Below are 27,666 nucleotides of genomic sequence, written 5' to 3'. Positions count from 1 at the left end.
AAGAAAAGAAAAGAAAAGAAAAGAAAAGAAAAGAAAAGAAAAGAAAAAGAAATCAGCATTGATTGAACAGCTTGCCACGAGTCCAGAACTTTCTCTGTACTTTCTGATTTAATCTTTGATAACTGAACTGTTGGTATTTTGTTCCTTCTTTACAAAGTCTCCAGGGCTGGAAAGGCTTCAACTGTTTGCCTGCGATTTCACGGTAATTAGTGGTGAAGACGGGGCGGAGACCTTGCTCCCCACCAGATCTGCAGGCCAACTTCACTTTCGGGAAGAGAGGAGGATGGGGATGGGGGGCAGGTGGTATCGCCCACCCCCACCCAGGTCTCTCCTACAGAGAATCTGAGAACAAGCCAGGGCTTAGTTTCAGCCCTACGCATCCGACACGGTTCAAATCCAATTGGCTGAGAAGCTACCTGAGTTGTGTCATTTACAGAAAAATCACATTATGTAGAGGCCTCCTATAATTGGGGGTAATTTAGGAAATAACTTTCCGAAAATGGCAGATTTTACAGCTGTGTTACCATCTGGAAATTGCCGGGGGTCATTTTGCCACTCGGATGCCCTTCTCTGGTGGAAATGGGCCAGACTGTACTCACACAGACTGACACAGAAGAACCCCATTAGGGCACGGAGCTCACGCTCTAGATTTGAATATATTGGGTCAAATTAGGCTCTCTGAAACAAAGCAACTGCCTCTAAATGCAGGCCGAGTGAAATGCGGATGAAGCCATTCGCTCAGCAGCATCACATTTACAGCGCACAGAGAGGGGGATCCTATTTCATAGCTATTATTACTGAAGCACCTCGCCAGGGACTGGGGGATGATCAACATTAGCGGAGGAGGTCTCTAAACTTAACGGCTGTATCCGCCGCGTTCCGTGGGCTGACTGTCCAGGCACACACACTCACGCACATGTCACATCCACGCGCGGAAGCACCCACGGCCTCATCAGTCACTACACCCGGCTTCTTAATAACAGAGTCAACCAGCCACAGTCGTCAAACTTTTTAGGAAGTGCTCACCATGAACAGCTAGTAGCTTCCGGGCAAGAGGAAATCGTCTGTCTTACTGTTTTTCAACAAAATTCCAAGTGTACATCTGCAAAGTCTCTGAGCCTGCAGCACAGGGGCCCAGCGTGGCCCAGACCCCCTAAGAAAAGTCCCAGGTCGCCTAATTCAACTCGGCCCGCTGTTGGCTACTGATGAACACCAAGTCTTTCTCGGTACTGTCTTAGGTGCTTGGTATACATGATTTTGAATCTCATAAACTTGAAAGACTGTATTGTGCTCCTATTTTACGGATAAAGAAACCAATGCTGGGAGGCCAATGCTGGGAGGCCAACCTGGGCTGGGATCCCCCATTTCCTTCACGCAACCCATTCTCTCCTCTGACCCAAATCGTGTCTGACTCTAGAGTCCCCATCTGTCCTGGCTTGACTGGAAATCTGACCAGGGCGCCTTCCCCGGTTCAAAACTAATGGAGCCACCGGCCATGGTGAAGGAGGCGGCTCGCTGTCCCTGGTGTTTGCAACGGGCTCGCTCGTCTATTGTAATTTGCAATTAATAATGAAGCATTCTCCCAAGCCCTGTGTGCAAGATCAAGTTCACGTAATAGTTCATCTTTGCCAGCCAGCTGCCGTTCTGCTAGACTGACAGTAAGTAATATCTTTGCATAAGGAGCCAGTCCACAACTAAATCAATTAATCCCTCTTTGGCTGGTAGACAGCTGTTGGGTCAAAACAAGATAATTAGATGGACTCGTCATTTACCAGGTGGTTGGTAATGAAGGGATTAATTGCCCAGAGTTGGCGGCTGTACGATGTCTGTTCTTTCTTGCCTTCTCCAGTGTGTCTGACCGTTATTAGCACCAATCTTAACCAACAGTGTGGAGGGCAGAGAGCCTCTCCCGTTGGCTCCTTCACTGGGAAGCCAACACTGGGGCTGCTCCTTCTGAAGGGCCCATCCGATGCCCGGCACGGAACAAGTCTGCGTTCTCCTCCTCACGGGGTCCAGAGCCGAGTGGCTCGAGTGTCCCTTACACAGGGTCCTCCCAAGTCCCTGCCTGGGGGCCCCGCCTCCTGGGTTTGTCCACCCGGCGCGGGGTCTCCAACACTCAGGGCCTCGACTCACCAACCTGCCAATGGAGCACGAGGGCATGTGATCTCCGTGAGGCTGAGTGCTGAGCACGGACACAGGGCCTTTGTAACAAACGACAGGGAGCCGCCTCGGTGCGGAGGCTCTGAAGCGCTTTTCCCGGAACGGGCTATAGGAGAATCAAAGAATCGAAGAGTTTTGAACTGGAGGGACCGCTATGGGCCTGCCACTCCAGTGCTTCTGAACTCTGCAGCCCGTCAGAATCACCGGGAACTCTGAAGACCACCGATGCCCCAGCCCTATCCCGGACCCACAGGTAAAATCAGAATGTCTGGGTGAGGCCTGGGCACCGGCCATTTCGTCAAAACTCCCTGAGCGGTCCTGACGTGCAGCCAGGGCTGAGAACCCCAGAACCAGCCCATTTTGTAGACGAGGCCGTGCTCTGCCTCAGAGGAGCCCGCGGTTCACAAGCGGCTTGACTCGGAAGCGGCAGCCGGCTGGTCGGTCGTACACGATCTCCTGTGGGCTCCTTGGGACCAGCCATCCTACTGGTGGGTGAAGACTACACCCACCACCCGGGTGGGCAAGCCTCATCCAGCCGGCACCACGCTGCCCTTCCCACCTTCTCTCAGCCGGCTCCCAGCAGCTCCTCACTCCAGCTGCAAACCCCTCACCGTTCTCTGAATGTGCCACAGACGGGCCCTCCTGGGGCCCCCACTCCTGCTGTTCCTCCTCTCTGTGATGCTGCCCTCTTCTCTGTCGGGTGAAGTCTGACACGTCTTCAAAGACCTAGTTCAACCGCCACCCCCTCTACAAAGCCTCCCACTTGCCCCGTACTTTGAAGGGTTGATGACTCACTTCTGATTCTCCCATAACTGAAAAGCTTCTATCGTACAGCACGTATCATGTCTGTTACCTCCGTGCCTCTCCTCCCCATGTCCTTTCGCTCTGTTCACCCCATACACGTGTGCAGAAGAAACAGTGTTGGGCAAGTGTTGCTGAGAAAGCTATTCAGGTGGGTGCTAGAACAGCTCCCCCTCCCGACCCCCTGGGATAATTCAAGCTTTTATCAATCTAAACTTAAAGACCCCAACTTCCCAATCTCTCCCATGGCAGAGCTCCTGAGGGCGATTCCTGCTTAGCCTGGCTCCGGCCCAGAGACAAAGGCCTCTCCAAATATCAGGTTCAGGAAGCAAAAAACAAAACTTCAATTGTTTATTGGAAATCTACTATGCCTTCCATAGCACCCCACAAGCCTTGGCCCCCAACTTTGGGACTTTTACAGCTGTCCTGAGCACACCCATCTCAGCTTGGGTCACTAAGAAAGGGAACCTCAAGGAAGCATTTTTTCCACCTGGAAAAGAGAACGTGAGAGGCTCTCATCCTCCCACAATCTCGCTAGGTCAGATGGGCCTGGCCCTACCCTATTTAGGGGCTTTGTGACCTTGGCAAATTGCTCAGTCAACTGAACCTCAGTTAACTTATCTGAAAAATGGGGTTCAACCTAGAAACAACGAGATATGTATGGAAATGCCTCGAATAGTGTAGTGCAGTATAGTGTGATACTTTCAATGAATAGTAACTTTTCTTCCTTTCTGCCTCCCCTCCTGCCTTCTCTCCCTCTTTCCATCCTTTGTCCTGGAGCCTACCTTATAGACAGGTAAATTCACTTTAGCACACTGAAGACTGGACGCACAAGGGGCCATCAAACAACACAGAACTCAGGAGTGGCCTCAGGGATCTTGCCAACGCCTGGCATCCCCGGAAGCTTTTTTCCCCTCTTCCTGTTAGATCCTTTTTTCCTCAAGCAGTTCACCCAGAACCCAGCTGGATCCCTCACACACGGACTGGCCCTCACACAGCCTTAGGAATGCCCGCAGACAGTTGCATCTGGTGCATTCCTGCAAGCCTTCTAGACTCTGTGTTTACGAATTCCTGGTCAGCCCCTGGGCTGCGCATCTGTCTTCTCGGAACGTGGTAATCACAGAGCGAGGATAAAGGCTAAAGAAAGCACCGGGCAGGGCAGGGCCGAACCACATGAGTGCTGCTGTGAACATCTCAGGGAGCCCTCGAGAGGACCAGGAGGTGGGCGAGGCAGAAGGGACAGGCTGTCTCACTCCCGCTGACATTTGGGGGCAATTATGCCCTATTAATGGCTGACCACTTAGCTCTGCCCTGCGATGTGAGCTGAGCCGGGCCGGCCCACAGATGTGCTCGGCCCACAAATATGCAGTTGGCAACTCCTGAACTTTCAGTGACTTCACGCCAGCTGATCTGATCAGCAATTACATTTTATTTTGGGGCCAGGGAGACAGCACAGACCAGGAAAATTATAAGACATCAGAGTGCAGTTTTGCTAAGAATATCAACTTTTTTTTTTAACCAATTGTTGTTTTAACGGTTAGGGATTTGGGAGGCACTAAAATAAGAAAACCCTGGACACGACAAATCAGATGATGGCCAATTTTCCCAAGGGCGCCTTTAAGTCTTTGTCCCATAAAAATCTGGGTGTGATCCTGCTGTTGTTTTAGAGGGGAGATGGGGCAATTCCTGCCAAGGGAACTTTGCTGGCGACAGTGACTGGAGCGTGGAGATAAATGGATTTGTGCTTCATCCTGGGTTTAAATCTTTACTCGGCTTCTTGCTAGCTGTGACCCTCTGCAAGTTGTAGAACCTTCTTGGCCTCAGCTCTCCCATACGTGAAATGGAGGTGTTATGCCTAGTTTGGGGTTTATTATGAACATTTGATGAGATGTTGATAAGCATCTACATACCATCTGGTCCACGGCACCGATACATGTAACTAAGATGCTGCCTTCTTACTACAACCCTGGTTTCCCATCTACAATGAACGGTTCCTGTTTTCACCATCATCTAGCAAACCCAAATAACCAGGCGGCATAAAACGGGGGAAAAGGCATCTCCAGGAGCAGTTTGGTTTCTAGCAACTTCAGGGTTTGTCATCTGCCTCCGTGATAATATCAGTCCAGGCTTAGCGGCTTCAACAGCTTGACTGGTGGGGAAACGCGAGAAGCCACGACCATGCCCAATCGGGTGCAAAGTTTGTAAATGTCTTGTGGACATGGAACTAACCTCATCGGGGGCGCCTGCTCCCTCCTCTCAACGCCCCGCCCACAGCAGCCCAAAGGATCAACAAGACAGTGTCTCCGAAAAGCGCCCCTGACTGTATTTGCGTGGGAATGGAACATAATTGCAGCTTGTAAAGGAAACCAGCCTAAGAAAAAACATCCCGGGTAACATCCCGAGGAAACGGGGAGATCTTCCTGCAGGGACATTTTCCTGGTTGTCAGAGAAGGGGGCCAGACAGCTTGCCCACGACATTCCTGCTGGAGGTGACTCACCCACCTCCAGCCTCGAGCATGGTTCCCAGGGCGGCCTCTCCAACCCCATCTTCCCTCCCAGGCCCTAGGCTACCGCTAAATGAGCTTCTCACCCAGACAATACTCAAAACACCACCAGAAGGAAGAGATGACCTCCACCCAGGAAAGTTATCTCTCCTTTGGTGGGTTGACAAAGGGACTAAGCAGGGTCTCCTGTTCAGTCAACTGGAGCCAACCCTGGGGTAACGAGTGAATGAATCCAGGAAGGAACAAACTCCAAAGGAGGCACAGAGCAAAATATATCCTCTCATGCAAACCTGCAAGGCAGGTACTCTTAGCACCATGTTATAAACGAGAGAAAGCAACTTCAGAGGGGCCAAGTGTCTTGCCCACACTCACGTAGCTAGGAAATGAATAAACCAGGCTTTGGACCCACGTCTGACTCTGAAGTCAAGCCTTCCAGTATGGAAACCACCCTCACGACCAGGATAATGATGAATGATGTTTACATAGCCCCTGACACAGCAGGGTTATTTCGGCCTCCCAACATTCCAGAGAAATGGACTCATCACGTACTCGAGCTGCACAACCAGTTGGAGGTGAGGTAGGGATTTGAACCTAGACTTTGATTTTCTCATTCGCAGATATTTGGGGGCACATTCTATAGGTCAGGCCCTGTGTTAGGGGCTGGGGATACAACAGGACACAGCATAGACCCGGTCCACGCGCTTCCTGTCCAGAGGGGTGTCTGCTTCAGAAATAAGCTCTTCCCACGACACCATATGCTGCCCATAGAAATTTCCTCAGGAAAATAGCGGTGCTTCAGCAGTTGTATTTTGAAAGGGAAAAGGATCTGAGAACAGAGCCTGTCGACAAAAAGATAGGAATGGTCTGCATCTCAGCAGCGTGTGCTGTTTTCAACATGGATTTCCAGAATTCCTATCCTTTGTCAAGGCCGATTCCGCCTCTTCCTAAGGACAGGTGTGTGAACATGCCAGGAGACTTGCCTATAATAATCAGATTATCTGGGCACCAAACAACACCCAAATATCAAATTCCCTCTAAGTCACCAGGGAGCCCATTAAGGAAGCCTCAGGCAATCTGAGTTTGCAATGACCTAGCTAATCCAGCCTCTTCATAGTAGAACTCCAAAGCCTCGGGGCTGACGGGGGAGTGAATTCACCTGGTTAGGCCACCCGTGATGTACAAACTCGGGAGTCCATTTTTCCAGAAGGGAGTGCAAGTGAGAGACAAGGAAGATGTGTGGGATCACAAGGTGCCCTTTGCAAGACTTCAGGGATTTCAGTACCTTTGAGGCCCAGGTATTATCTTCCTCTACCAAGCACCTCAGTCCACAGAAATACTGAATTAAGAATTTGATGCAAAATAAAGCACAGAGGCTATGGCTAAAGCAGTGCATTTTTTTTTCTTTTTTAACAGCAATCAAAGGTCAGATCATAGGCCACTAGTTGTTTACTATTTCCTGGCATCAATTGCTAATTAACGTTCCCAAAAGAGAACCAGCCTTATGGTCTCCACATCAAGACCCACACACCACGGAGGCCATCGCCATGGCGACCAGACCTCCTCCCTTTGCTCCTAGCTTTCCACGAGACACACTTCCTGGGGTGGAGCTTATTTTGCTCACAGAAAAACTCTTCATGATCAAACTCAAATAATTTATCATGAGGTGACTTAACAAAAAGCACCCCCACAAAATTGAATCTTGGTAAACTGGTGCAGTGAGGTGGAATTCTTGGGGGCATCTTGGACTTTAATAAACCGGCGTGGGAGCAGGGTGGCAGGTTCATCCACGCGTGAACTTTCTTTGGGGGTGCTAAGGGAGAGACCGCCCAGCCCCTGCGGCTCTACAGTTTCAGAGTCCCGCTGCTGGCACCCGTGACTGTCGAGAATCTCTAACCTGAGCAGGTCTGTCTGAAAGCTCAGTCCAGCACTACACCAGGGCATTTCTGGAATTCTGAATCCTTCTTGCTAGAACTTCAGAGCCATTATACAGAGAAAGGGTGACCAAGAAAGCAACCACCGAAGCTAAAATGCCAGGCAGTAGAAGGAAGTTTCAAATCCCTCAAGAACCAAATTTTGAAGTTTATCGTTCTCCCTCCCCCTCTCACCACCTCCCCTCCAGAGATCGACGCACGGAGACCAAATCGAACAAGCGAGAAAGTTTCCAGGGCTTACCTGGGTTGGGTTGTAGAGCTCCTGCAGGGGGCTTCGAGACCCCTTACGGCAGCAGATGTCCACACCAAAGGGGTTCCTCCGCATGACTGAGGAAAGAAAGTGAAGGCTCATCAGAAATGAGCAACAAAGGCTTGTCTGACAAAGAAAAAGGCACAGAGGTGGGGGAAGAAGAAGCACGTAGGAAAGGAGGACAGAGAACCAGTTTCTGGCAAAGCTGTTGTTCCTTTATCCAAAGGCATGTCTGCCCCAGTATTCAGGCACCTCTCCACACCCAGAGGACATAAATAATGCTCAACATTTCTTCCCAGCAAGTTTTTAAGAAAAGAGGACAGGCCTCTAAAACTCCCTATAATGAAGCTACTTACAAAAGGCAGCATAAAGTTGTTACAAGACAGTTCCAGCCAGCAGCACCAGGCTTGGTAGATTTCAAATTCCACAGCCTTCTCCCTCAATGATCCATTACAGCCTCTTATTCCTGGTCCCCGAGCACCTGGCCCTGGTCTCCTGCGCAGGCTGCAGCGCCTTCCCCCGGAGGGCTCTTCCCACGGGCTAAGTCAGACACCCGGTCACCCCAAAGCCTCTTGTAAGTTAGATTATCTTTAATGAAAGTATCAGGTCGAGGAAGAAAGGACATGGGTTTATGGTTCTAAACAGAGGTGGACTTAAAATTAATCAAAGAGGCAGAATTAAAAGAACTCCTCAAAAACCAATGGCACTGAGGACACCACGACCCATTTCTTTTTAAGATTTCATTTTTAAGTAACCTCTACACGAACGTGGGGCTCCAACTCCCAACCCCGAGGTCAAGAGTCACGCGCTCTGCCGACTGAACCAGCCAGGCGCCCGCCCCAAGAACTAATTTTCAGGGGAAAAGAACTTTCTTTTTTCATTCTTCCTGTTCCGGGCAGTCTCTCGCAGAGTCTAACACCTAGTCACCTGTTGATAATTATTTGTTGAAGGGAGGGCGGCGTGGGGGAGGGAGGAACGAATGAATGAGCGAACGACCGTTTTCTTCTCCTGCAGGAGGCAATTTTCTTTGTGGAACGACATGGCTGGGGCATGGGAAGGACCAGGAAAGCGGACCCATCCACAAGCCTAAAGAAGTCACCGCTGTGTGCAGCAGCGAAGTGGGCTGCATGATGTTCCCCGGAGCAGGCAGCCTGGATGGGTAGCCGATTACTTCTGGGAGTTCTCCAGGTGAATCCACTCTTTCTCAGGCACCTCTTGGACTTTGAGCCACGTGGACACCCTCAGCGCAAACCATCGACTCCAGGAAAGCGGAAGCTGCATTTTCTGTCCCCTTCTCCTTTACCCCCTTCCTAGAGCGGGGTCAGCAAACTCTTCCCGTAAAGGGCAGGCAGTGCCTCAGCATTGCGCCAGCCGCAGGCAACACACAAGGGGCGGGCGTGGCTGCGTGTCAACGCCCCTCCATTTATGGAGGCCGAAGCCTGAATTCCCGGTAATTTTCACGTGTCAGGAAGTATTATTCTTCTTTTGATGTTTTTTTCAACCGTGTCACAGAAACAGGCGCTGGACTGGCTCCGGCCCGAGGGCTGCAGTTTGCTGACCTCTGCCCTGGAGAAAGGTCCCAGGTATCGCTGGGGTCCGTGGAACCAGCCCCCCAACGCTCCCCGAGCCCCACGGCCCTCTCCGGGGAGGCGATATGCGCGCTAGTGTCCATACATAAAAGCTGTTAGGATTTGACTGGGCTGTGCGGGGCAAACACTGCCTCTTTGTTCCTCCACGGCTGCCTCGACAAGAAGGGGGAAAAAAAATCCACGTTGTGTTTTTCTTTAATTTATTGCTTCATTTTTCATTTCCACCCCAAACGAGGTAAACTGTTAAATGCACGCAAGTTGCCCTCGGTGCACAATGACATAGCAACACTTTGGAAGAGAAAAAACAGCCATAAAACTTGTAAAATTATGCTCACGCCGTGCGAGATTAAACTCTCCCCATGGCGGCAGACAGGCTCACCGAGACTGGGGCTGCAGACCGCCGCGGTGAGAACCCCACCGTGGAGTCCATTAAAAGTCAGCTTTTATGGGGGGCAGTATTATTTAATTAGTTTATTTTTCTAATACAAGGCCTTTAAAACGCTTTGACCGTGTGGGGCCCGCAACACGGGCCCTTTCCCAAGGCCGTCTGTCCTCGGGGCCTCCTCCAGCCCTGGCCGTGCGGGCTTCGTTGGACGCCCCGTGAATCAGCTTTGGCTTTGGCACGCCAGGCCACAAAAGCCAAAGGGGCTTTGTGTGCCTTTTGCGCGAATGACAACAGTCTCACTATTTATGGAGTGAGTGCTCATTGTGTGCTAGGCACTTGGTTAAGTGTAATCCTTCCCACAGAGAAGGAAGTACTAACCTCTCTGAGCCTCTCTTGACTTCAGCAACTTGACCAAGGTCAAGACCATGGAGGCGGAAAGTTGCCCTGCCAAGACTCAAACCTGACTGCTAGGCTCTTCACATCCAAATGATAGCAGTGGGGACCTACTGCGTGGCTGGGACACAAAGGAAGGGTTGGCAATTAGGCAAACAAGTGGTAAGTATGTTTATCCCACGTGTGTCTTAGGAAAAGTGGCATCAGAGAAGGCTGAGCGACTGACACTCACAGATAGTGGCAACCACAGTTTGGAGAACCCTCACGGTGTGCCGAGCAGTTCACACATAAATCTGCACAGAAGTCTCACAGGGTGGGTACCACCGCTGTCCCCATTTTATGGGTAGGAGTAACTGAGGCAGGGGTAGGTAACTTGCCCAGGTCTTGTGACTAGGATGAGGTGAAGACTGGCTTCTGACACAGGCAGCCCATGCTCTCAGCTGCTGCCATGCTGGGCTGATGGTCAAGTGCCAAGTTTCCTCCTGACCTGGCCCAAGACTGGGTTGGCTGGCCACTTCTAGGACAGGCGATCTAAAATGTAATCTGGTGTCACAGGAGTCATTGCGGTGATGTGATATGAGGGCCAGACTATTAACTAACAGTTATTAGTACACTCCATTCATCCAACACACTTTTCTCAAGCACCTACGTATGATATGCCAGGCGTGGGCACGGGGGTAGAGACCCTCTCCACCTCATTCACATTTTTCCCCGGTGCTTGGCACACAGTAGGTACTCAAAAAAGCTTATAAATGAGCTAGGATTAAAGGCTTCCTTTTAAAAATATATTTATTTATTTTGAGAGAGAGAGAGAGAGAGAAAGAGCAGGGGAGGGGCAGAGAGAGAGGGAGAGAGAGAATCCCAAGCAGGCTCTGTGCTGTCAGTGCAGAGCCCGAGGTGGGGCTCAATCCCAGATCCCACGACTGTGAGACTGTGACCGGAGCTGAAATCGAGACGCGTAACCGCCTGAGCCACCCAGGTGCCCCGTAAGGCTTCCTTTATAAGCACCAGACAGCCTTTTTCTGCTCCACAAGGAAGAAACCACCAGTAGCATCAGCAATTTTTTTTTTTTTTAAATAAAAGGTCTAGTGATCAAAAGCCCTAAGAAAGGAATCCCCGAGGACATTTAACAGTGGCCTTCCGCCACCCACCCACCACCGCAAGTTTTATTTAGCTACAACACTTGCTTTTTTTCCTTTCTAAACTCTAATGAACGAAATGCAAACCTGTTTTGTAAGAATCTAATTGGCTTAATTTACGGAACAATTTCTTGGACCCAGGACGTAGTCCAAGATACATAAATGAAGCCAAAATCAGAATCAAGCTCCTGTGTTTATTCTACTCTGATGAAGAGCACGTTGTTCTCAAGTGGACACTCCACTCACAGTAAAGCGACAGCAGGTGGCAGAAAGTTGGCTCACAACAAAGGAACAGAGCCCGCCTCATCCATTCCCTGACCTTGCCTGTGTCTGGGGGGTGGAAAGGAGCTGCTGGATTGTTAATTCCAGTCGGATGACATCAAACCGAAAGGCTGTGGGGCCCTGGGTGGGAACTCATTTTTGATCCATTTCAGAAAACTGGAGATAGGTGGGATGCCCGGGGATTAGAGTCAAACTCCATCAGTTTACAGAAAAACAGTCAGAGTTGATACACTTGCCTAACCTCCCCAGGGTAGCTAAGCAGCAGACCCAGGGCCAGAAGTCAGGTCTCATAAAGTACAGCAAGAGTTAATAATAATAATCATGACAACTACTATTTATTGAGAATTTATCATGTGCCTGATGCCTGACACCACGCTAAGGCTTTTTCTCACATTGCTTCATGTACTTCTCATAAAAACCCCAGAAGTTAGAAATAACGAATGATAATAATATCATTCATTCCCATTTTACAGTTGAGGCAACTGAAGCCCAGAGAGGTTAAGTAACTTGCCCAAGATCACACAGCCAGCAAATGGCACAACAAATGGCAAATTCAAACCCAGGCCTGCTTCCAGAAATGGTGGTCTTCACCACTGTGCCATGCTGTCCCTCAAGACGGCAGACCACGCCCACACCCTTGGAGCCGCCACCGCCACCGCAGAATCTGTGCTCCCCCTCCCGCCAACGTCCAAAGTGAGGCGCTTCGTACTAAATCACCCAGATCCACACGGGCCTCCACTCCCCTCCCGCGGACAAATCAGCTCCAACACCCAACTGACTTCGCTCTCCAAATCTGGTTTTGCTAACAGCCTGAGCACGATCCCTCACCTACACCACGCTCTGAGGGTGCAGCAATGCGGTTACAGACGTGTCTTCCCCAAATGCACAAAATCATGCTGTGCCTGAGTACCGTCCAGGCCATCCGTCAAAGCGACGCTGGAATGGGGGCGTGTCTAGGTCAAGGGCATCAAGCTGGGAGAAGCGAGAGTGACCCCCAGTAATCTCGGAGGAAGGCATTCTTATATAAAGACAGGCCATCTGCTTTGTAACGGCAGGACCCCACAGCCTGCCCCGAAAGGCCACTATGTCACAGCTCTCCCCCTCTCTGTGGAGGTCACCAGGCTGGAGCTACAGTGAGTGACCATCCTGACCTGCCTGGGACTGAGGAGATTCCTGGAGCTCCGGACTTTCTCCAGGCTGAAACCAAGAGAGTCACAGGCACCGAGTAGCACCCTTTAGATTCAAATCTTGGTTTCACTATTAACCAGCCTTTGGGCCTTCAGTCAACTTCTTTTTATTACTGTTATTTTAGAGAGAGAGGTACAGCATGAGTGGGGGGTGGAGGGGGAGAGGGAGAGGGAAAGGAAGAGGGGGAGAGAGAGAGAGAGAGGGAGAGAGAGGAAGAGAGAGGGAGGGAGAGGGAGAGAGAGAGGGAGAGAGAGAGAGAGAGAGAGAGAGAGAGAGAGAGAGAGAAAGAAAGAATCTTAAGCAGGCTCCATGCTCGGTGCCGACCTGGATACGGGGCTTGATCCCACGACTCTGGGATCATGGCTTGAGCCAAAATCAAGAGTAGATGCTCATCACACCCCCTTCAGTCAACTTCTTAATCTCTGAAACGCAACTAGACAGCAGTAATAGTGCCTACATCCTAGGATGGTTTTGGAAATTAAAGGAAAATGTAAAGCAGCCTGGTCCGTAGTATCCAAGCCCGGTCCGTAGTATCCATGTGAAAAGTCACAGGCCTGGATCCTACAGCTGGCTCTCTTTGCCACCAAACAAGAGCCTCACTTTGAACCAAGTCCCCCCGGACACTCAGATTTCTCCTTGGTGAGATGCAGAGGTAAAACCAGGTGGTCTCTAAATTCCTGACATCTAAGCACAGGGCAATGGGAAGACTCCCTGGAGAACCTCGGGTTAAATGAGCCCTAGAGAGGTGCTGGGGGTGGGGCGGTCAGGTGGAAGGGGCAGGAGGTATAGACAGAGGGCCCAGAGGGCAGCCACGCAGTAACAGAAAAGGAGGAGAGGAAAGTGTAGGCCCAGAAGGGTTTGGGAAGGAAAAAGCAACACCTGGCTTTGAGATCTATTTCTTATCAATTTCTGCCCAGTTTACAACCCACCACCAAAGGCTGGCCTTCTAGTTGAAATGAAGAGGTTTCGCAAATGAAGAAATACCATCTACAAAGAATAATTAATAATACAAAAATCGGAACCCCCCCACCCCCCCCAAAAAAAATCAAACTCTGATATGGAAGCAGAACTGGTAGTCTCCAGCCCTGGGGGGGTGGGGGTGGGGGGTGGGGGGGGTGGGGCATGGGCCACACCGGCAGTTGCCGGAACAAAGCCCTCTTGTCACAGTGACCCAGGGCCTGAAATGCCACAGGGAGGGAATCAGAGTGGAAGGAACCCAACCCTCTCCCAGAGGCACCCGTGAACCTGGCCTCCCGGGAGCACTCATATTCTTTTAGAGTTCAGCATCTCCTTTGGACCACCACTCTCCTTTTAAAGCATGAAGGAAAAAAAAAAAAAAAAACCAACAACCCTGCTTTGAGTCACACACTAACATCAGAACCCGAATTAGTTGTTCTGCCCAGATTTCTGGAAGGAATTTGAGGACCAGAGGAAAGAGGAAGAGAAAAGAAAACAAAGGGGAAGGGTGGGGAGGAGCAGGATAAGCTACTAAAGCTCCCAGGATTCTTGGACATCACAGACTGGCTTAGAACTGGCTCAATCCCAAGTAGTTCCCATAAAGCTGAGAAGGAAACAGAGGTACGTAAGTCCTCACAAACACGGCGTCTGTAGCTAACACATCAAACTTGTCTCAAACACTCGGGAATTTCTATCTCTGGGAGATTTCGTTTTATCTCAAGGAATCTGAGGCTCTTTGCATCCAGTGTGTGTTCAACACATTTCGCAAGTCCAGATGGGCTCAGGTTTTTGCGTTCCCCGTTTGCTCCTGCCAAAGAATTAAGAATCAAAACTCGTGTCTGGAGTCGGAGGCGTTCTGACCACTCCCCCTCATTTTCAGAGGAGAAAGCGTGGCCCAGTCAGGGGACAGGAGAGCCGACGTTCCCACTGCAGGGCTGGAAAAGAAGAGCCAGGCCTGCCCTACCCTTGGCCAGCTCATCCCTCACCTCTGAGTCCCTGGCAGCCCAGCCCCACGGTCCTCTCGTTGGCCCCCCTCCCCATGCCCTCTGCCCAACTAGGTGCTTAGCGCGTAACAGGTACTCAGCACATTTGCGTCAAATGAATGAGCTAAAACAACAGGTCAAGTGATCTGAGGGTTTGACCAAAGACACTGTTTCTGTTAAAGGGCACCAGGCCAGGCCGCTTACTACCAGCAGAAGAACAAAGAGAAGTTCAAAGTGTGTTAGCTGACATGCATCCTCAAAAGTATTTAGTTATTTGGCTTTCTTCGTTAAAGGAACTAAAACAAACAAAAACACAAGGCAAAATTAGTACGATCCGTTCCAGTGGAACTGGGGTGTGCCGTCAGCGAGTTCTACAAGCACTCAGGAGAGCTAGCCTTTATTACCGTCTCACCCCTCCTCCTCACCACTACCCTGGAGGGCGGTGGTATCACACCCATGTCAAAGACAAACTGAGGCTCGGAGGGGTGGAAGAATTCACCCGATGGCACAGCTTTGTGAGCAGCAGAACTGGGATTCAAACCATCCATTCTATGTACGCACGTCTGTAGCTTCTCCCCGACTCCTGTGAAATGAGCCTTATTAGAGCTTGTAGAGGCTGGAGCTGGAGGAGGCCAAGAAAAAGACAACCCTGAATATTGACCCAGGGCCCTCCAACCAACCAGGCTTCGGGGGCTTTACAAAACATTCAGCACACTTGTATTTACAGGCAGCTTTTCAGGAGTCCCCAAACACAGGCGGAAGCCCCAGGACACGGGGGTTCGACCTGAGCTAACATTAATGCTCTATTACCAAACTTCAGTTTTCCAACTTCCTTTACCCACCTTCTCACAGTCCCTGCAATAACCCAGAGCCATGGAATTCCATTTCAGATCTGTTTTTCCTCATTGGAGACCCCACTAGCAACCACTAAAGAACACTGACGGATTTGGGTTTTATTTGATTTGGAAATCATCAGAACCCTTATGATCGCTAATTCCCGTGTCGGTCTCCTTTCCCTACCGTAAGCTCCACAGACCTCCTGATGCCCAGCCTGTGGAGGTGTTGGCAGAACTAAAGTGAATTAAACTTTTGGCAGATGGAGGTCAAGGGTATAAATCCAAGAATTAGGTGAAAGCATTCCATATAACTCTGGAAGAGAAAAGTCACAGCTTCATCTGGGAGCCAGGAGATTTACTGTCACACAAACCTTCCACGGAGATACTCAGCTTTGAAGAACATACCATATCCCCTACAACATTGACCTGCCAGGGAAAGAACTGAGCCATCAAACATATTGACCAAAACCGAGGGCCGCTGCACTCAACGCACGCCCTCTTTTGGGTGATTCTGGCCCATCTGCAAAATTTTCCCCAGAGCAGAGCGTTGTGCCCACTTCCAAAAAGCACAGAGTCCCTGCCCAAGTGCAAACCAGCTGTACCAGACAGGTTAATGCAGAATCAGGCGCATCTTGGACAAGAAGAGCCTTTGGAGGCCATCTGGCTCAATGGCTTCCACACGAGCAAAGGGAAGGGGTAAATATGGTTGGAGAAAAGTACCCTCAAATTTGATTCCGAGTAAGCAAGACAAATGGCAGGATGCAACTCTCAAAAATGATCTTTCTGGGGCGCCTGGGGGGCTCAGTCGGTTAAGCGCCCGACTTCAGCTCAGGCCACGATCTCACAGTTCATGGGTTCGAGCCCCGCATCTGGCTCTGTGCTGACAGCTGGGAGCCCGGAGCCTGCTTCGGATCCTGTGTCTCCCTCTCTCTCTGCCCCTTCCCTGCTCATGCTCTGTCTCTCAAAAATGAATAAGCGTTTAAAAAAAATTTTTTTTAAAAAGATCTTTCTGGACAGTAGTGTTTACATAGCCCACCCCAAGACAGCATGGAAGAGGTGAGGAGAGGAGGTGCCAGGCACTGAAACGTTAAGAAACCCCAATCCAGCGGAACCCACCCTGTCCACAGCCCCATTCCACAGGTGGAGAAATGGGCGTCCAGGAGCATAAGTGATTCGTTCAAGGTCACAAAGCTAGAGACCTTCTGTCTCCTGTCCTTTTGCCCCAGCTTACATGTGATGAACTGGTATTTTCTATTCTCTTCTATTTTTTTTAGTACTTGTACCAACTCATTAGACCCTGTGCGCTCACTGTTCCCTCACCTGTAATATTCTTCCCTCTGGTCTTGCTCACGTTATCGGCTCCCCGGAGAGCCCCCCACCTGCCACCACACTACCTAAAACGGTCTGTCTCTTCTTTCTCACGGTCTCCCCTCTGGTTTGTTTTTTATCCTTCTTCAAGGCACCTATTGTCTTTTGACTTTTTTTTTTTTTAATAAAATAGTATTTATTTTTATTTATTTTCAGAGAGACAGAGACAGCGCGAGTGGGGGAGGGGCAGAGAGCGAGGAGACAATCCCAGGCAGGCTCGGTGCTGCAAGGGCAGAGCTTGATGCGGGGCTTGAACTCACAACACCATGAGATCATGTGACCTGAGCCAAAACCAAGAGTTGGACGCTTAACCGACTGAGCCACCCAGGTGCCCCTATTTTATTTTTAAGTTTATTTATTTTGTGAGGGGTAGAGAGAGCACGAACCGGGGAGGGGCAGAGAGAGAGAGAGAGAGAGAGAGAGAGAGGGAGAGAGAGAAAATCCCAAGCAGGCTCTACACTGTCAGCACAGATCCCGACACAGGGCTTGATCTCATTACCATGAGATCGTGACCTGAGCCTAAATCAAGAGCCAGACGCTTAATGGACTGAGCCACCCAGGCACCCCAAGACTTTCTATTTTAAATGCTTTGTTGGCCACTGCCCATTGCTGCCACAAGACTCAGAGCTTGAGAGGAGAGACCCGGATTGTCTTATCTACCACAATATCCTCAGTTACCTAAAAGGTGCCTAACTTCAGCGCCTGGATGAATGAATGAATGAATGAACACATGAATGACTGAATTTGAGCTCTTTTCCCAAAAGATGAGAAACGAGACCATTTTTGAAACACAGTTAGTTACCCTAGTCCCATGTCTTCAAAACCTGCCTGCTAAGAGTCATCTGAGGTACTCGTAAAAAAAGGCCTATCTCCACAGCCCCTCTGAATCAGGCTCCCCCAGAAAGAGAAGAGGAGAATGAGCACCCCCAAGGGATTCAGATCTCAGAAGGCTTTGGAGACACAGCACATACAGACGGTGCACCTGCGGGGCGATCTGGAGAAGAGGAGGGGGAAACCGGGGCCAGTGAGTTCAGGGGCCTGGGTGCAGGGTGTCACAGGGAAGGTCCTTACAAGGACCGGGTGGAGCCTCGCCGCAAAGGGCGTGCTGGCGAGGCTGAGGCATCTTCATTTCCTTGTTGACACCTAACTCCTTCCAGAAAGGATTTGAGGCTAGACCGGGAAAACATTCATGTGACTCTGTAGTCAAGAGGGAGCCCCTGGAAACCATCTTTGAGGCACAGAACACCACAAACGGGGTTCTGCCAATGTTTTTAAGTTGTGCTAAAATATACACAACGGAAAATTTGCCAGTTTAGCCGTTTTTAGGTGTGCAGTTAAGTAGCATGACGTACATTCACATGGCTGTGTAACCGTCGCCACCAACCGTCTCCAGAACTTTATTTTCTCATCCCAAAGTGAAACTCTGGACCCTTCAAACACCAACTCCCCATCCCCCTCTCCTTCCAGCCCCTGGCAACCACTGTTCTATTTTCTGTCCCCGAATTTAACGATTCTAAGTACTTCACACAAGTGGAATCGTACAGTATTTCACTTAGTACAATGTCTTCAAGGTTCACCCATATTGTAGCAGAAGTCAAAATCTCCTTTTTAAGGCTGGGTAATATTTCACCGTGTGCATAAACCATCTTTGACATATCCAGTCATCCGTCAATGGACACTCGAGTTGTTTCCACCTTTCGGCTGCTGGGAATAATGCCTGTTCCCAAACACGGGCACGCCTGAGACATCCTGCTCAGACGTGAAGTGTGAACCTAAAGGGGCCCCTGAGGCTTCTGGGGGAGCGTGCTGGCTGGGGGCCTCCGAGCGGGCGCTGTGGGGACCGCAGGTGGCCACAGGAGCATGGCTGATGAGCGCCAACCCAGCAGGGAGGTCTGCCGTCAGCTCACGCCTTAACCAGGTCTCGGAGCCCGGCAAGGAAGAAGAGTGGCGTGAAACTACCTGCTGGGATTTGGCTCCTGCACAGAGGCCTCTGAATCAGGCCTCAGTGATGAGTGTGGGTGATGGGTTCCGAGAGCCCCCTACTCACAGGCTGGGCTGCTCAGCTCCCGCTTATGAAGAAATTCCAGGCCACTGAGGCAGTGCCCCAAAAAGCTGCTGGAGAAGACGCCCCCCAAATGGAGAGAGCAAGACCGTTTCCTTAAAAACCCAGCATGATTTCAAATTAAATACAGAAAATGTCCACAACAGGACAATATACAGACACAGAAAGTAGACTAGTGGCCACCTAAGGCCTGGGCGGGATGGCGAACGACGGTAAATGAACCTAAAGGTTCCACTTTAGGGTAACGGAAATATTCTCAAATTAGATTGTGGTGATGGTTGTATAACTCTGGAAACATACTAAACTTCACTGAATTCTACACTCAGACTAGGTGAATTTTATATGTCAATGCTATCTCAATAAGGCTATTTTTTCAAAAAAAAGTATAGAAATGTTTAGGAGGAAAATCCAGAAGATTAATATTTTCAAGATTTTAACCTATTTGAGTAGGAGATCTACTTTGGAATCCCAGCATGAAAGGTTTAGTTGAACAATTCATTTGACTTGAGATTTTTTTTTTTTTTTTAGAAATCTGTAGGGTTTTTTTTTTTTTAAGTTTATTTATTTATTTATTTTGAGAGAGAGAGAGAGAGACAGAGTGAACAAGGGAGACAGAGTATCTCAAGCAGGCTCCGCACCGCCAGCACAGAACCCGATGTGGGGCTTGAACTTACGAAACTGTGAGATCATGACCTGACCCGAAACCAAGAGTCAGATGCTTAACCGACTGAGCCACCCAGGCGCCCCAGACTTGAGATTTTAAGTTGAAATCTGGTTTACACATACTCTTGGGGCATTTTTAAAAACATTAATTTAGTCAACATACTCCTAAATTTGAGGTATTAGATCTGTACTCTATCTAAGTCCTTGTTTGTTAATCAGGCAACTGAAGTACTCCAAGAAGACATTAAATATATTAAATTTTAAATGCAATTTAAAATGTGAAAAGCAGGTTAAGCTTGTTAAAGAATCAAATATTAATCAAAGGCTACCCTGAATGTAGCCGTGAAAATTTACCAGACTTTTAAGGAGAGTCAGATTCTTTTTTTTTTTTTTTTTGTCTTTAAATTTAAATCCAAGTTAGTTAGCTTATAGTGCAACAATGATTTCAGTAGATTCCTTAATGCCCCTTCCCCATTTAGCCCATCCCCACCCCCACAACCCGTCCAGCAGCCCTCTGTTCTCCATATTTAAGAGAACTTCTTCTGTTTTGTCCCCCTCCCTGTTTTTATATTATTTTTGCTTCCCTTCCCTTATGGTCATCTGTTCTGTGTCTTAAACTCCTCATATGAGTGAAGTCCTATGATATTTGTCTTTCTCTGACTAATTTCGGTTAGCATAATACCCTCTAGTTCCAACCACGTAGTTGCAAATGGCAAGATTTCATTCTTTTTGATTGCCGAGGAATACTCCATTGTCTATATATACCACATCTTTATCCATTCATCCATCGATGGACATTTGGGCTCTTTCCATACTTTGGCTATTGTCATTAGTGCTGCTATAAACATGGGGTACACGTGTCCCTTCAAAACAGCACACCTGTATCCCTTGGATAAATACCTAGTAGTGCAATTGTTGGGTCGTAGGGTAGTTCTTTTTTTGATTTTTTGAGGAAGCTCCATACTGTTTTCCAGAGCGACTGCACCAGTCTGCATTTCCAGCAGCCGTGCAAAAGAGACCCTTTTTCTCCACATCCGAGGAGAGTCAGATTCTTAACTTAAAGGCTAGCATCCTAGACTTGCAGCCTTGTTTTTCTAGAAGCTTTTTCTGTACACAACTGTCACTTTCAATGACATGAAAACCCTCCCAGTAACAGAAGGTGGGGAATCTGAGCGTCTGGGGTGAAGGAGAACCAACCCCCAGCCCCATTCCGTTCCCGAAAACCCGACAGGAGTGGACAAATTTTACTGTTGAGAAACATAAGACCCTGTGGAAAAACAGAGTTCAAGGAATTGAAATTGGCAGTTCACCTAGGAAAGCCCTTATAAATGATGTTTTATGTTCCCTTAAATAAAACAAGAGAGACAGCACGGGCAGGACAGCTCATCTTAATTATGTTCTATACCTTGAAGAAGTAATTACGGACATCGTTCAGTTACTAATTTTCATTTACCCTTCCTTGCATGCTGGAGACTTTCTATACTCTCCCCTGCAGTTTGCCTGGAATGCTTATAAATGTATTTTGCAGCGATGCAGATAATATGCCAAAATCCTTTCTTCCCTGTGGCTGGTGCTCCAAGTCTGATTTTACGACTTGGAGACATTTATGTCTGCCTCTGGGGTTCCCCTGCAGCTTCAGAGACAGGCAATAATGCGGCTGCTTGAGAAGGGAAATATTTCAGGTAACCTTTATGCAAGCCACTCAAGCATGGCGGGGCATTAACCCCAAATCCACTCTCTCCCCTCAAGTACAGAAAGCTGTTCAGCTCTGTGCAGGGTAATTTCGCTCAAATGCAGTCGGCCTGTGCCGGGCACCCTACCTCTTGCACGAATCTCTGTTCCCTCTTGGCCACACGGGGACGGTCGCCCATCCTTTGTCTGTCTCAAGGCCACCTAGGCAAAACTTGAGCATTCCCAGGCTTCTGTTTTCTTTCCCTTTTCTCCACCCTGTCCTAGAAGGTGGAAAGGGGTCCTGGCTAGACTATGGTGTTGTGGATTGAATAGTGGCCCCCCGGAAATTCATGCCCACTTAGAACACCTCAGAATGGGACCTTATTTGGAAATACGGTCTTAGCACGTATAATCAGTTAACTTAAGATGAGGTCATCCTTGGGGTGCCTGTGTGGCTAAGTCAGTTAAGCGTCGGACTTCGGCCCAGGTCATGATCTCACGGTTTGTGAGTTCGAGCCCCGTGTCGGGCTCTGTGCTGACAGCTCAGAGCCTGGAGCCTGCTTCGGATTATGTGTCTCCTCCTCTCTCTCTGTCCCTCCCATGCTCATGCTCTGTCTCTGTCTTTCAATAATAAATAAACGTTTAAAAAAAAAAAAAAAAAGATGAGGTCATCCTGGACTGGGGTGGGCCCTAAATCCAATGGCTGCTGTTCTCCTAAGAGAGGAGAGGACACAGAGACAGATACACGTGGAGAAGATCCTGCACAGATGGAGACAGAGGGTGGAGGGGCACGACTACAGGCAAGCCAAGGAGCGCCAAGGACTGACGGGAGCCACCAGAAGCCGGGAAGAGGCAAGGAAGGATTCTACCCCAGAGCCTCCGGCCCTGCCAACACCTCGCTTTCAGACTTGCAGCTCCTAGAACTGCGAGGGACCAGATTGCTGCTGTTGAAGCCACCGGAGCTTGTGGTACGTCGTTAAGGCTGCCCTAGGAAACGAATACACACGGGCTCAGGTCCTGTATGACCCTGACAATGTATTCCAACCTCTCGGCCTCGGTCACCTCTCTGTAAAATGGGGCTAACAATGTACCTACTTAGTAGGAATGTTGTGAGGACAAAATAAAGTAATCCACGTCAGGCCGTCATAAGGGCTTAGTAAGCCAGAATTAGGTACCACTCCTGATGTCTGGTAATACCTTCTCTTTCTAACCGTTCCCCAAGACAGCATTGCAAAAGTCTCTTCTATTCCACCCGGAAATCTCACTGTTACAGACATGATACATACACATTCATCTGTGGACACGAGATGATTTCACAGATCGGCGAGGGGAGTTGGTGACTTACGGTGGAGGTCTAACCAATCTGCATTTTTGCTCAAGACGAGCGTGAGGCAGCTGTGGGCTGCCGAAAGGGGGTTGTTGAACAGACGGCGTGTGTACCTCTCCTCCAGAAGCAAGAGACGGCTAGAAAGAGATTATCCCCCACAACAAAACACATGCTACCCAAACCCGTAGTTTCATTTTCATATGTCTACATGGGTTAAGGATGGGAATTATCTTTTTAACTTGTTCATGTGTATTGTGTTCTCCTGACATTTTTCTGGCACAAGATGCTAATACTAATTTTTAAAATATCCCCACACGTACTATGTCACTGGAGCCATGAAGATGTTTATAGCCTTCGACTCCAGCGATTTCCCTCTCGGGAAATGACACCGACAGAAGCTAAAGAAGTTACGCACCAAGATGCTTACCATAATGTTTCCCCTCCGATGGCCAGAAATTGTAACAACTGAAAAATGCCCATGACTAGAGCAATCATTTCATAAATCATAGTTCACTTAAGGTACATCGTTAATAAATCACAGTGTATTAACTACTCAGAAATGATACTGTTATTAAAAGTAATAACATGAAGACACGGAGAAGGGGTTTAAGTAAAAGCAGCCGATTTCAAAATATTATGAGGATCGGAATCTCAGCCACATAAATATATATACGTATAAACGACAACGTATAAACATGAAAACGCGTTCTTCCACGCTGTTTATCATCTTTCTTACTTAACAATGATGACATCAACGTAATGCCGGATCCAGATCAACTCTAAATGTTACAGATGCTCCTGAAAGCCAGGAAAGTTCTAAACAAAGAGTTGGATTTCTCCCAACGATGAAGAAAGAATGATCTTTGACGAAGAACACAGTGAGCGTGCTTCATGCTTGCAGGTCTCAGGACTCTGAGCTGCTTGAAGTATAACTTAAGTTGCTGTTATCAAGAAGTGGTGTAGGGGTGGGGCGGAGAAAAGCAGGCGCTGGAGAAGATCCGAAAGTGGGTGGAGGGAGGCGGGGGGGCAGGGGGCGGGGGTAGAAAAGGCTCTGGGGGCAGCCATGCTCTGCTTCAAATGTTATTCTTCTTGAAATGTGGTCAGAAGGAAAGACCACTGCAGCTGTGGCCTATTAAACGTGCCCACGCTCCCCATCTCCCTCCCTCCCTCCATCCCTTCTAGTGAGTCCAAGATGCAAGACTGAACCTCACTCCACAGTCTCTCTAAAGACCTGCAGCGAGAAGGCAATGAACCCGGCGGGGGGTGGGGGAGGGTGCGAGAGGCCCAAAGCTACTGGGGTGATTTTCCCTAGGGAAATATTTAGCATTTGGTGACTTCTCTTTTCCTTTAATAGACAGATAGGTGGCTAAAGCTTTGTGACAACATGGAGAGACAGAATCCCACCTTTCTCCAAAAAGTAAGAAAGCTGTGCACAATATCCTTGTTGCTACGATGAACAGGAAGGTTGGCCTCTTGGGGGGCAGCATACGCGCCCAGCGTGAGTGTGGATATTAAAATTCTTCTCAAAGTCAGCCAGGCAGGACCTATTTATGCAAGCAAATTAAAACGCTGAAAAACAGTAAGAGGGTGTTTGCAAATGTCTAGAGCTACAGGAGGATCTGACGAGAAGAGGCCAGGCGTATCAGGAAGGGCTCTGGTTCTGAGCTTGCTGCCACCAACCGCGTGGGTGACCCAGAGAAGAGGGCGACAAAACTAAGCAGAACGTATGTGGAGTTCCTACGATATGCCATGCTGAATGCAGGGCACTCGGGGAAATGTTATTTAACCTCCCCTTCCTTGGGACCATCCTGAAACGTTAAGTGTTATCATTTCCATTTTACAGAAACAAATTCAAACAGGTTATTTGCCAGAGTCACACAGATAGCACCTGAGAGATTCTGCAGACTGATGGAGCAGGTAAATGTTTATTATCTCTGAGTGTTATCAGTAGAGATCTACCTGATATAGGAGAGGAGGGGAGCAGAGCAGACGTGAAACACACAGAAAGCAGCAGCGTTTCACAACGCTGGGCCCATCCCCTAGTAAGAGTTAATAATGTGAAAAGATGGAAATGGGGGTTGAAATTACTTAGGAAAAAGTAATGGAGCTGAGTCAAACACACCTGTCCGACTCAGCTAGGTCAAAACATTGACATGAAAGTGTTCAAACGGGCGACCAGGTGGCTCAGTCGGTTCAGCATCAGACTCTTGATTTCGGCTTGGGGCACGATCTCATGGTTCGGCACTGGGCTCTGTGCTGACAGTGCAGAGTCTGCTTGGGGTTTTCTCTCTCCCTCGTTCTCTGCCCCTCCCCCACTTATGTGTGCACGCACGCATGCACGCTGTCTGTCTCAAAATAAGTAAACTTAAAACTGTTCAAACACACACACACACAGCAGCAGCAGCAGCAGCAGCAACAACAGGGACTTCGTAGAGCAAAGTGGCTAAGGGTAAACCCCAAGGGCGGTAGAGCTCCTGCTTCTAATCCCAGCTTCTCCAGTAACCAGCCAGTGACCTTCCGCAACAGTGTCTTCGCTCCCCTGTGTCTCAGGCTTCTCACCGGTAAGAGGAGAACAGCAAGAGAAGGTACCACGTGGTTTGTAAGTTTGTAACTTCCCTGATGAGAATCACAAGGGAAGGTACCCGCATGGTTTGTAAGTTCCCTGAAATCCCAATGCATCTCACAGCGGCAGCCTCCTCCACTTGATAGAACAGGAGGTGACCAGGATGGGTGACGTGAGGAGCATCCCCGACTCCCTTCACGGGTCCGCCAGCCCCCGTCCCCAGACCTCCACTTCAAGCTCACCCCCCTGCACATTTTCTTTCCTTCTTTCTCCCTCTTTATTTCCTCCCTCTCTCTGCTCTCTCAGTCTCCTGCAAGTTTGATACTTTGTTTTCCAAGCCAAAACAAATATCTCCAAGTCCAAATGGCAAAGCGGGGCAGCATCAAACGCCCTGTTCCCTCTGAGGGTGAACCCGGAGCGAGGGCTCACTGGGGTGCAGGCAGACAGCTCTGGGATAACAAGACCCCGGAGCCAGCTCTGTGCGCAAGCCATGCATCACAGCTCCAGGGACACTGGCCCCGGTGCCCTGAACGGCAGTGGAAGCCACCACACCCTGTGGGTGTCAGGGCAGACCGGGGGTGATGGGTCTTCAGCAGTTTCAAGAAAGACCCTCTGTCAAACATTTAAAAACTATTTTTTTAAGGTGGGGGGAGGCATGCCTGGGTGGCTTAGTCAGTTAAGCGACCAACTTTGGTTCAGGTCACCATCTCATAGTTCATCGGTTTGAACCCCATATCAGGCTCTGTGTTGACAGCTCAGAGCCTAGAGCCTGCTTCGGATCCTGTCGTCTCCCTCTCTCTCTGCTCCTCCCCTGCTCGTGCTCTGTCTCTCAAAAATGAATAAATGTTAAAAAAAATTTTTTTTAAAGAAAAAAAGAAAGACCCTCTGTCCTAAGACCCAACCCTCCTCCAAATAACTGCCCTAGATCTTGCTGAGTCTGGAAACCCAGTGTTCCTTTAGATCAATGGTTCCTAGTAACTTTCCAATGTTTTGCCACTTAAATAATAACCAGCTTCCTCAAATTTTGAAAAGCCACAATATCTAAAACAGGGTAGAATTTTCTAATTTTCTTCTCCCATAAAACCTTGTTAAACAGTTAACTCTGTTATGTTTGAATCATATATAGATTGATATGCATGTATAGATATCAACAGTATTAATGCGAAAAATATTAATATATCACCATGACTTCCAGATGATCTGCCAACTGAGCAAGTTTGAGGTTATTCCTCCAGCAGAAGGTAAAGAAGGTCAACATCCCTGGGATCAGGGCCCAAGGTCCAGAAGGGTGAGGATGTCAGTTTGTAAAAGGTTGTACCCAGAAAAGGCTGATAGAGAAATCCTTCCTGGGTGTCCAAAGTCAAGGGTGAGGGCTTGCCGGAGAGAAGAGTCAGAACAGAACTGGGATGGCCAGAAACAGCAGGGGAGGCAACCTTTGCCTTTCACTCGCTTCTGATCTCAGTCAATGTCAACACTCAAGGCTTCACTTGCTTATTCACCGGTATGTTGGAACCTAAAATTCTGAGTTGTTCACACAAGCATGTCACCATAAGAGATGCGAAAATCTCACTTCCTTCCAAGTGACATAGGGGAGCATCAGAGGGCTGAGCACCCATTTCTTCTTTCTTTCTTTTTTTGTTGTTTCTTTATTTTTCAGAGAGAGAGCATGCGCACGGGAGGGGCAGAAAGGGGGGCGGGGGGTGGGACAAAAGGATCCGAAGCAGGCTCTGTGCCAACAGCAGCAAGCCCGATGCGGGGCTTGAACTCACGAGCGGTGAGATCATGACCTGAACCAGAGTCGGATGCTCAACCGACTGAGCCACTCGGGCGTCCCTGTGCACCCATTTCTTGATAAAAAATCTTCCTCGTTCCAGGGGCCAGCTACATCATAGAAGCAGAAGAGACAAGTACAGGGGAAAAGGAATTAGGTTCTCTAGGCTGCCAGGACGATCCCTGTGGGGCACACCTGCAGCCCCACTGTAGACGTGGAAGGCTCGGTTACATATTGGGTCTGCCATTCTCTGATGGCATGACATACTGAATATCCACGCGGGCTTCTCTTAATTTATCCCAAACCTACATGTCTATGGGGCAAGAAGGTTTAACACTCCAACTGAAGGGTGGGTGGGTGTGGGGATGGATGAAACAGGCAAAGGGGATTAAAAGTACACTTATCTTGATGAGCACTGGGGAATATACGGAACTAATGAATCGCTATGTCATACACCTGAAAGGAATCCAACACTGCGTGTTAACTACACTGGAATTAAAATAATTCTTGAAAGATACATAAATAAAACTGAAAGTAAGAAATTGAGAGTCATGGCGTTCCAAAACAGGCAGTGTTAAGTAAGGTCCCACCTCATTGACCTAACTAACCCCCTTTTTTAACATCCTGAACTTTATTATACCAGCCTGTGCATACAGTCAAACGTTTTGGCTCTCCTGTGGCTGAACGATGCTAGAAACGTTAGTCAAACCCAAAAACCAGTCTTTAGTTTCAATTTTCTTTTATACTCTGGCTTAAGCCTGGAATCTTCCTGCTTGTTAACAGAAACCACAAAAGATACTTTATCCGCCAAACTTCTAATGCATGGGGGAGAAGTCACAAATG

At 48.9% G+C, this 27,666-nt stretch overlaps 1 protein-coding gene across 5 annotated transcripts in view; it reads right to left on the bottom strand.

The window, feature by feature from the left end:
* CHST11 (carbohydrate sulfotransferase 11) overlaps positions 1 to 27,666 on the bottom strand; it is a 264,068-nt gene that overhangs the window by 131,259 nt on the left and 105,143 nt on the right. For 3 of the 5 annotated variants that reach the window (XM_049626208.1, XM_049626209.1, XM_049626210.1), the window contains exons 2-3: positions 7,638 to 7,723; positions 2,138 to 2,266 (exon numbers count right to left, since the gene is read on the bottom strand). In XM_049626208.1, the coding sequence (XP_049482165.1) occupies positions 2,138 to 2,266; positions 7,638 to 7,723 (215 nt within the window). The remainder of the gene's footprint in view (positions 1 to 2,137; positions 2,267 to 7,637; positions 7,724 to 27,666) is intronic. The other 2 variants (XM_049626211.1, XM_049626212.1) reach the window with 1 other exon arrangement.

This window comes from Panthera uncia, chromosome B4 (genome assembly GCF_023721935.1).
Source record: "Panthera uncia isolate 11264 chromosome B4, Puncia_PCG_1.0, whole genome shotgun sequence".
Taxonomy (NCBI): domain Eukaryota; kingdom Metazoa; phylum Chordata; class Mammalia; order Carnivora; family Felidae; genus Panthera; species Panthera uncia.
This window is presented reverse-complemented; position numbering and strand designations above follow the sequence as displayed.